Source organism: Opisthocomus hoazin, chromosome 18 (assembly GCF_030867145.1).
Source record: "Opisthocomus hoazin isolate bOpiHoa1 chromosome 18, bOpiHoa1.hap1, whole genome shotgun sequence".
Lineage (NCBI taxonomy): Eukaryota > Metazoa > Chordata > Aves > Opisthocomiformes > Opisthocomidae > Opisthocomus > Opisthocomus hoazin.
In genome coordinates, this window is record NC_134431.1 from 15819417 (window position 1) to 15829948 (window position 10532).

At 41.1% G+C, this 10532-nt stretch overlaps 1 protein-coding gene across 1 annotated transcript; it reads left to right on the forward strand.

The window, feature by feature from the left end:
* The first annotated feature begins 532 nt into the window (after positions 1–532).
* MTG2 (mitochondrial ribosome associated GTPase 2) lies at positions 533–9451 on the forward strand. Its single transcript, XM_009933941.2, has 6 exons — positions 533–752; positions 2342–2489; positions 3111–3226; positions 3876–4094; positions 5595–5733; positions 6137–9451. Exons 1-6 carry the CDS (start codon positions 570–572, stop codon positions 6529–6531), a joined length of 1200 nt encoding a protein of 399 aa, XP_009932243.2. The 5' UTR covers positions 533–569; the 3' UTR covers positions 6532–9451.
* The last annotated feature ends 1081 nt before the right edge of the window (positions 9452–10532 follow it).

Consider the following 10532-nt stretch of genomic DNA (forward strand, 5'->3'; position numbering starts at 1 on the left):
TCCCCTGCTTCTCTGGCCCACTTCATAGATAATTATAGATGACAAAAGCTTGTCCCAGCTTTCATATTATTTGATCAAACGCCCCGTGAGTGAAGAGCGGACGCAGACAGCTAACAGCTCACCTCACCGGCCGAGCGGAGGGAGGGACCGAGGCGGGCAGGACACTCGGCGGGCCCCTGAGGGGAAGGGATCCCCACACCGGGCCTCGGGGGCTCTCCGCCGCCGTTCCGCACCGCTCAGCCCCGGGTTGCGCAGCGCCGCTCTTTCACGGGCTAACTTAACCCTGCGTCCCGGAGACAACGCGTACCGCGCGGCTCTGTGCCCAGACGCTCTCCCTGGAGCGGCCGCCGGTGCGTGAGGAGAAGCCGCGGGCTGAGGGGAGGCAGCGGGGAAACCGCCCGGGGCCGCGGAACGCCCCTTCCCGCGCTTTCTCCACAGGGGCGCAGCTGCGCCTGCGCGGGGCGGGGAGCGGCGGGCCGGGCTGCGGCTGCGCCCCGGCCGGGCTGTCCCGGCGGCTGCCGGTGCTGGGCCGGGCTGGGCGGCTGGGCTGTCCCGGCGCATGCAGCGCCATGCTGCCGCGGTGCTGGGCCGCGCTGGGCGGCCGGGCCCCGTGGAGGCCGGCCCTACTCCTCCTCCTCAGCCCGGTGCCGCTGCCGGCGGGGGCCCGGCGGTCGCCTTTCTCCACAACCTGCGCGAGGTGCTCGAAGAACAGGCGGCTGAGGCAAAAAAGAGTCATTTCGGAAAGGAAACTGGTGAGTTCTAGAGCAAATCAGCTGTTAGTCTGTAGTGCAATTACTTTGCTGGGCAATCACCTTCCAGGCGTGTCGGGGAGCGGAGCTCACCTGCTCCCTGCCGCGCTCTCCTCACAGGGATCAAATATGCGCGTTCGATGTGAGGAAAAATTTTTCTGAAATCTCATTGACTTTGTGAGTAGTGAGGAGATAAGTCTGCCATGTGACATTAGCTGTGTTCAAAGGGGTTGTAGTAGCCATAAGTGGGCTGAAAGCATACAGAAGTTCAGAAAGCAAGAAGTCTTGTGTAGCTTTAAGGCTAAAATATTGTTTTGTTTCTCACTGCTTTTATAGTCTTGTATAGTAGTCAGCTGCCAGACAGACGGCGTTTTATGTAAGAGAAACTGCAGGGTGCTAAAACTTCTTCTTTATATTCTTTTTCTAATCACATGTCTATGGAAAATCTTATTTACTAACGATTAATAGATCGCCATAAAGCCAGAGTTCCCTGTCGCGCCGGGTGGTGGTGCCAAATGCTTTTCTGAAAGAAGGTTTTTAAGAACTCGCCGGTTATAGTGTAACTTCAGTCATCAAGAGTCGTTTGTCTTTTTTTTTTTTTTTTTCGGTTGCTTATCTTGGTATCATGATACTAATAAGACTTTTTCTCTCTCACATACTGCTTGGGCTATTTAATTAGAGTGACTCATATTGCTTGTTCTCATTATGAAGTCCCTTGGTAATTGACAGAATTTGAGTGTTACCACAATCAAGGTCATGCTTTCTCTTCTCATCGCGATATGTAAATGATTTCACCTACCTGTATGAAGGTATTTCTCTAATATTTTCCCTTGGGGATTTCAACCCACTTCCTAGAGACAGGTAAATACCAATAAACCTACTTTGCTGACAGAAAAGCCAATACATAGCAGCATAATTAGTTTGCCAGAAGTCAGATACTAAGTTCATGTCAGAAATAGGGAGAAGATCTGTGATTCTCTTTATGCTACAGATTTTTTTAACCCCTGAGCAACTGGTTGTGGCTTATATTAAGATTTCCTCTGCTTGTTCTGTTTGCAAATACTTTTTATTCTTTGTCTTTAATACTTTTCTTAATACTTAGAAGACTGAAGTTTGCCTTAATTTCATCATCTGGTATAAAAAGCAGGGAATCAGTATGAGAATATCCCTCCCACACATGCACTATGTCCTTTTTGCAAATTTCAATTCAATTTAAAGAAGCTGTATTAACAGGAAAATAATCCTCTTACTAGTTCACTTAACTTGAATTTTGTACTTCTGGTATCTGAGGTGCTGCGTTAGGATATATCAACATAGCCTCAGGCATGTACTTTTAAGGGGGTTCTTAGAAATACTTGAAAAATGAGATATATTTTTTTTATTATTGTACTTAGTATGCTGTATTTAGTTGGTCTGTGAATGGCAGCAGAGTTCTGATTTTTTTTTTTTTTTTTTTTGTACTTTTGGATGAAACTCATCATGACTAAAAATAGCAGGTCTGCGTGTTACTGAGTTTTGCAGAACAATCAACTTGTTGGAAGATGACTCTTATAAACTATACTTAGCAAATACAAAACCCATCCTTGTTACAGACACGCTATTTCGTGGATCACCGGAAAGTGCGTGTGGTTGGAGGACAAGGAGGAGGAGGAGGTTATTCTTTTCTTAGTGAACCTAGAAAAGAATTTGGAGGTCCTGATGGTGGAAATGGAGGTGATGGGGGTCATGTCATTTTGAAAGGTAAAGCTCACCAAATCGATTTTGTGTTGTCTTACTGCTTAACACCCCACCCGCTGGCTAAAGCAACCCTACAGGCATGGTAGGAAATGGTAAATGTAAATGTAAAAAAAGTGAAAATGGTTATTTCTGTATAAGACGTCTTGTCTTTTTAAGCTTTGTCCTGAGTTGTGATAACAGGGACATAAATGACAGCCTTAGAAAGCGTTTTGAAAATCAAGATGTTTTGCAGACGTTGTAGTGGCTGGTGCCTGACTGTTATGATAAGGCTGAGATCTGATCAAATTTTGATATTAAGTTGGATGAAGCTGCTTCTGCCACCACCCTACTGCAAAATCTGCTAATCTAGCAAGTGAATTTTCCAGAGTATATTGTAATAGTTGATTTTGGAATGACTGCTTTATTAAGTGCATGGTCAATAAACCTGAGCAGATAAGTAAAGGCAGTTAAACTTTATCACAACTTACATTAGTATTAGTCTTCCCTGATATGTTATTGTCGAGTCAGTAAATAGCATATGCATTCATGAAATATTCAAAAAGGGAAAGAACAGTCAAGAGGTTGCTCTTCTGTGCCTGTTCTACTAAAACAATGTGTTTAAAATATGTGTATTTTGCTTTACAGCTGACCAGCAAATGAAATCACTTTCTTCAGTCCTCCCCTTCTATCGGGGTTTTCATGGAGAGAGAGGAGGAAGCAAAAACTGTTATGGAGCTAATGGTGCATACGTGTATGTTAAAGTAAGTAAATTAAGGTTGCATGCTAGTGTGTTAGCTTTGTGTTAACATTGTTGATTTTCAGGCTGGATGATCTTCTTGTGAGAAAATCTCACCTGCGTTTTTACAGGGTGCCTTGCGTGCTGTCTCTACTGAGACAGGGCTGGTTGGCACACAGGCAGATCAAGCTGCTTTAAATTGTTCATAAAAATTAGACTTCTCTGGGAGATACATCTGGCCAAAGCAAATACGGTTCTGATTTGCTTTACTTCTAGGGGTCATATGCCTAGAGCAATCAGAACATAGAACTCTTAAATAGGAGCAGACTTTTCTTTAATACTTTTTTTTTTCTTCCTTCATCATGCCTCTTTTGGTGCACACCTATAATACGTTCCTTAACTCACTACTGCACTTACGCTTCTTTGCTTGAAAGAAGAGAAAGAGAGCTATGGTACTGTCAAAATTTTAATGAAGTGTAAATATCTGACAGTGCTGTTTGGGTCCAGAAAGTGAGCCTCATGAAGTACACTTCTCTTTTTGGATTCCCCAACTTGAGAGTATGGAGGAATGACTTTCAACAAATCTGAAATCAGGTGGTAAAGGATCTGCTGAAGACAGCTCTGCTGTGGACTTTGAGCTTCAGTGTAATGCTTTAATCACTCTTCACTTTAAGGTCCCTGTAGGTACATTGGTTAAGGAGGACGGGAAAGTTGTGGCTGACCTCACTCGACACAATGAAGAGTATGTTGCAGCTTATGGAGGAGCTGGAGGGAAAGGTAATCGCTTTTTTCTTTCCAATGAAAACCGAGCTCCAACACTATTTACTCCAGGAGAGCCAGGTCAGGAAAGAGTCCTCCATCTGGAACTCAAGACAACAGCTCATGCAGGATTGGTGAGTGTTACTGCGGTTCTCCAACTTGCTTATCGTTGTAGGACGACACTTGACTGACTGAAGAAATAATGTTAACATTTTTGTTAGCCTTTTGGCTTGCTTGTTTAGAAATGCAACTTGATACTTTCTTGCTGTTACTTGGTAGAAGGGTGTCCAAAGTGATTTGCAGAGCTTTCACTGTCTTGCTACTTGACGTCGTCCTACTTTCTCTAAAATCAAAACTGTATATAGAAGAGCAATGTGCAATGTTCATCAGCGATTAACAGACTCGCTGATGACGTACAGCAGGCTGTGCCGATTCTGCAGATGAACAGTGCAGTATGGAGAGTTATTCTAAATTAGTTTGTTTTCTTGTTTGGGTTTTTTTGAAATAAAATTGATAAAGTTCAAATCATCTTCTATTTTATCCCTATATTTCTCTTTTAACAGATATTAAACATTTGCCTTTGTTAGTTCTGGGTTTAGCATCCCCTGAAATGAAAATACTGTTCAGACACGAATGCTGAGTCAATTTAGGGCTTAAGCTGTTTTCATTTTTAAGTATGGAAATATTTTAACATTGGCTGGTAAAGCTGTTAAAATTGTGCTTTGCTGCAAAGTGTTCTTGCTGTAGTTCAACAACTGCAGAATAACTGTGTGGTCTAGCAGGATTTTGTGAATTTATTTAGATACGAATAAAGGAGTTGGCATTGGTGGATCAATACACTTAATTCTCTGACCAGCTGGACATTCTGGTCCACTTCCCACATTTTTGGCACAAATTTGGAAATCTGAGATGAATCTGTTCTGTATTTTACTTCCTTTGATAAGAATGCAGAGTATCTGACATCAGCAAATAGTAGAATTTAGGATTTGATCTACTTTCATCTGGGAATTATTGACCATCTATGTAGCTGTTGTATGTCACCTGTCGGATATCCCAGAGTAAATGCATTTCTGGGATAGGTTTATTCAAATTCTTGCCTTCTCCTCAGAAGACCAAGTTTCAATTTAATTCTTTGATGTCGAGACTATGAAGAGCTGTCAAATCCCAAACTTGAAGGCATGCTGGTTATATATAGGCCAAACTATGTTACTGAATCAGGGACAAAGCCAATTCTGAATTCTTTTGGAAAATAATAAATCAGAGTTAGAAAACACAGATAAAATGGGAAATGCAGGACAAAGTGTCATAACATTATTTCAGGGTAAAAGAGATCTTATGGTATATACTTTTTTGGCTCTGAACAAAGTAAATACTTAAGATGGCATAAAAAGAGTTAAGGGGACCTTTCTATGTTTCATCTATTTAATGTTTATCAGAAAATACACCTAGAAGTAAAACAGGGTTTAGGAAGAACAACAGGGGGAAACCAGGATGCTTTTCAGAACTAAGTACGCAAAATTAATGGTGTTATGTGCATGCTGGAAGAACCTTGCCACATCTGCAAAAGTTTACTTTTGGGTTTTTTTACTGGGGTTAACCTAGAACTGTGACTTCAGTAGGTGTTTGTATTCCAGGTGGGCTTTCCCAATGCTGGCAAATCATCGCTTTTGAGAGCAATCTCCAGTGCAAAGCCAGCAGTGGCTGCCTACCCGTTCACAACACTAAATCCCCATGTCGGAATTGTCCACTATCAAGACTATGAACAAGTAGCAGGTAAGAACTGTAGTACGTTGTGAGTATGTTGACAGCAATTTGTGTCACCTGGGTTACTTTCTGGAGCGCTGTGGGAGTCAGTTTAGCAGTTCTATAGAATTCTTGCTCTTTCTAAAGAACTCCAAACAAAACAACACTGAAAGCCCGTTTCCCTTTCACTTATATGGGGCCTTAATATCAAATTAGCAATCCGTATCTGTCTTCCCTGGAATAATCTAAATTTCGGGGTTTTAAAAGATAATAGCAGCTAAACTTAACATGAGGTATGCTTTAATATCAGTACATTGAGATGCACTTCCAAAAGTACTTGCGTTGGCCAGTAAGAGACTAGGTTTTCTGGGGTGGTGTTCTTGTTGTTGTTGTTAGATATGTTGGATTCACTGTGAAATTTCTCTTATTGTAGTTGCTGACATTCCTGGCTTAATAAAAGGTGCTCATCAAAACAGGGGCCTCGGGATGGCCTTCCTAAGGCATATTGAACGTTGCCGCTTTCTCTTATACGTGGTGGATCTCTCTGTGTCTCAGCCCTGGATTCAGCTGCAAGACTTAAAGTATGAACTGGAACAATATAAAAAAGGATTGTCTGAGAGGCCTTGTGTTGTCATCGGGAATAAAATTGACCTTGCTCAGTCCAGGATCAATCTGCCACTCCTTAAAGAACAGATAGCTGACCGGGTCATTGCATTGTCTGCGTTGACAGGAGACAACCTAGAGGAACTGTTACTGCATTTGAGAGAACTGTATGACACTTATGTGAAGATAGAACAGTCACGAGGTCAAAGCCCGGCCAGGTGGTAGGAACAAGAACTACTGTGAACTGTAGCCAAAGAAAAAAGAAAATTATTAGATGGTATCTGTGTGGTTTTGTTTGTTTTTAAAATGCATGGACCACAGTATGGGGATTTGTTCTGTATTGTTGCATTGGAAGGATTTTGTTTGTTTGTTCACCTTTGAGGTGTCTCGGGTGTTTTACAGCAAAATTTGAAAATTGTGATCGTGATGGGTGTTGAATTGGAAACCTGGATCTTATCTGGCATTAGATAGCATTCTCTTCATAATTAACTGTCTGGTAGAAGTGACCTGCAGAAGATGCTGGCTTGCTTTCTGAATTGAAGTGACTTCTCAATTTTCACTAATCAAAAATAGTAAAATAAAAATAAGGTTGTCCCATGTTTATCTGGTTTTATACCATGATCACTTTCAGTCATCTTCTCTTAAACTTTTCTCCTGTTTGATTTGTTTTGCTTTTTTTTTCCCCTCAGGAGGCACAGCTGCTCAGTGTATTTAGGGAGCAGGAGCATGAAACAGATGCAATTAATGACTGAAATTATTTCCTTGTTAGTATAAATAATTAACTGTCTTAGAATGCTGGCATCAGGTAAGTAGCTGTATAAACTAGCCAGGGGACAGTCATCTGAGACTCACTTCTGAGTTCTCTAGTTTCCTTGAGGAATCTCAAACAATGTTCTGAGAAATCCTAAGCTTAGATATTCCAAATAAAATAAAAATAGAGTTCTTTGCTTTTTTTTTTATTATGTCATTTTTTGGATGGTATTCTTAATTTTTGCTCTTCAGGCATTCAGAAACCTTCATTTAGAACAGTGGGTCTTTGTCCTCTCCTCATGCTGAAAGGAGAGCTGCTTTGTATACTGTGGTTGTATTCTGTGTAAAAGATCATTATCTTGACAGTGAAAAGCAAAATTTATCAAAACATATTATTAAGCTTTTTCACAAGGGACCCTAACAGACTTGTGGAATGCTGAGACATAAATACTTAAGTAGTGATGAGAAACGGTTGTTCTTGAGCCTTTACTTATGTTTCTTGATTTTTTTTTTTTTTTTTAAGCAGATTACCTGTGCCTTCCAAACCAGCAGTCTGGAATTACAGACCTTGCACATACTTTGTCATATGAATGAAGTACAAAGTAAACTCATTAGCACCATCATAAAATAGAAGATGCAATGTCTGTAGACTTGGCTTTGTTTTTTCAGGAGGTACAATACTTTAGTTTTAAGGACAGTTTGGTGCGTTATAAAACATGCATCTGTCACTTGTCTTTGATTAAGCTTTGTTAGCTTACAAATAAGGATTTCATTATGTTTAAATAAAAATTGGCTATTTTCTGCTGTATCAGCAGTAGTAGGAATTACTTGGTGGGTTTAAAAAAAAAAATTAGCTGTAGCCTCTACTTCCTTCTGTCACTACAGCAGAGGTGATAATTCTCTCTGCTTCTATCACTTTGCACATTTTGTTTGATTTAATCTCTAACACTAATGCTTCTGGATGGTGCATCCTCAAAAGGCTGGCTTTCTGGGCTTCCATAAACGATGGACTTTTTCCCTGACTGGCTATGACAGGAAAGGGGCAGTCTTGTTCAATCTCTAAATTAAAGCTCAACTCGCACCCTCCTGCTGTATCAGTGCTGGGATCAGCTCTGTTATTATGATTATGAATTAGAATTAACTTTGCCTGTGTAAGAAAGAAGGTGCATGCCCCTTCTTAAGAGCAGCAGCTTTTTATTCTGAAAAAGGGCAAGGTCCACTCAAATGCCTGAATTATTAAATGAAAATATGGGCAAAGCAGGTAATTACCTCTCCTGAATTGGGACTTTGAGCAACCTGGTCTAGTGGAAGGTGTCCCTGCTTACTGCAGGGGGGTTGGAACTCGGTGGTCTATAAGGTCCCTTCCAACCCAAACCATTCTATGATTCTATGAAATTCACATTCTGAGTATTTCTACCTGTGATCAGGTGTGGAAAGTAATCTCTGCATTATAAGCAGTGATAGTGGTGTAAATATGGTCGGGAAAAAATGAAAACAAATATTAAATCTCAAAGTTGCTCTCATGTTTTGTTTCATACTTGCTTCACCCATGGGATTTACCAAACTGAATTAGGCTGTCCTTCTGTTTGGTTTTGTGCAGCAGTTTTTAGGCTTCGCTGTTGCTTTTCGTTCTGTTGCTCCATGTTTTTCAGCCACATTAAATAAAGCCAGGAGAAGGTTGCCTGGACACAAAAGCTGGTGCAGCTTCTTTGCAGAGTATTTGATACCTACAAATACTTTGCACTCTCTCTTGGCTGTATTTTAGTATTTGGTAGTCTTTGCGAATGGCAGAGGCTGTTTTGAAAGTCTGTGTACTCACAGGAGCTTTCACCCTTACTTCCTAGTGCTTGTGCAACCTCAGTTCTTGGAGTGGAGAGTATTTTGTGCAGTGATGTGCAAAAAGCACAGTGGGTTGTGAGACAGCTTAACAGAATGTCCTGTTGATCTTCTGATTGATTTCTTTGTTCTCAACATTTCAGCCACCTGTTCTGAGATGCTGGTATGAAGTTATAGGGTTCAGAGAGGCTTTACAGGAGCACACACTCCTCCATCTGTCAATGAAAGTGCCAAATAGCTCCAGCTTTAGTGTTGCAACAACTGTTTGTGTGAGCTTGAACTTATTGTGGTCAGTATACGTCTATACTGAGTGAAGCAACCTCATGCTAGAGGTCCCTATGTTAATGCCAAAGAAGAGGAGTGGCTGTGTGCTGCTCAGCACAACACAGAGTTGATAGCTTGGGGCACATTTCTCCAGAGTGCTCCTTCAGTTTTTGCATCCCATTCTAATTATGAGGTACAGAACTGAGGAGTAACCTCTGATTCTGCTGAAAATAAGGTATTTGCAAAGGAAACTTGTTTTACGTGTAGGAACAGAGGAAAAAATTATCAGGTTAAAAGAGAGAATGATGAATTATTTCAGAGAAGAATGATGTGCTCTAAGATTTCTTCCCATTTTTTTTTGTCTGGGGTTGGGGTGGGCGGGCTTGTTTTATTTTAGGTTTTGGAGCGGTTTTGGAGGCTTTCTTCTGTCTGATTTTCCTTAACTAGCTTTTGCTTTCCTCTGCTGAAACATTTGATGTTGTCCTTGATTTTCAGGTTGATTAGAGGAAAGAGATGGGGGAAATTTTATTTCTCATTCTGACAATAATCCTTATTTTCATGTAAATTGAAATCCAGTCTATTTTATATTTCCTAGAGAAGCTTGAGCCATAATTTTGTTTAGCACTTTACAGTTCTAGTACTCGTCTTCTGAATACATTTTTTTTAGTACGTGATTACAAGAGTATTTTAGAGCTAATTGTGTTTCTTTTATATTTATTTGCAATCCTCTCCCCCTTTGTAGGTTCTTGGAAAGTGTAGGTGGTATCAACTGGAACAGAAAAAGAAAATGAAATGGGATGGAAAAACAAGCATTAAAAAGGACTACACTTTTTAAACACATGGATGCTGAGGACTCATTGCAGTACATGAAGTAAAACATTAAATCAGTGTGTTTAAGTGTGGTATATTTTGCAATCTGCTTTACTTAGTTTTGTTAAGCACTTTTTTTGGTGTTGCATAATAGTTTTTAAGGTGAACCAGAATGTGTTTGCAATTAATTGAACTGACAGCAAGAAAAATGAAACCCTTGCTGAACTCGTACTCAGTGGTTCCGCTCTGCAGCAGCACCATGCTGGGAGGAGAGCAAGGCCTGCCACCACCCTGCTTCCAGTACTGGGGAGGCTGTGCAGATAGCACTGCTCGGGGTCCCTGCGTGGGGCAGGGGGTGCAGGACACGACACCCGGTGCTATGCAATGTCTGCCTGTGTCACTCTAATCATATGTGTGGTTAGAGTTGAGATATTAAAGTACCGGTAGGTCAGCAGTTGCTGCAATGCAATGAAAAGTGAAGGCTGCCAGAAGTGTCAGATCTCACTTGGTTTCTTTTTCCATTGCAAGGGAAGTTTCTTTCACTGTTGTGTGCGTATTTGTTAAGC

What these genes read in the sequence shown, in the direction of transcription:
- MTG2 (XM_009933941.2), top strand. Translation starts at nt 570, where the DNA reads ATGCTGCCGCGGTGCTGGGCCGCGCTGGGCGGCCGGGCCCCGTGGAGG. An exon ending in GTGCATACGTGTATGTTAAA is followed by an intron (nt 3,227 to 3,875) that starts GTAAGTAAATTA and finishes CTTCACTTTAAG; the next exon opens with GTCCCTGTAGGTACATTGGT. An exon ending in CAACAGCTCATGCAGGATTG is followed by an intron (nt 4,095 to 5,594) that starts GTGAGTGTTACT and finishes TTTGTATTCCAG; the next exon opens with GTGGGCTTTCCCAATGCTGG.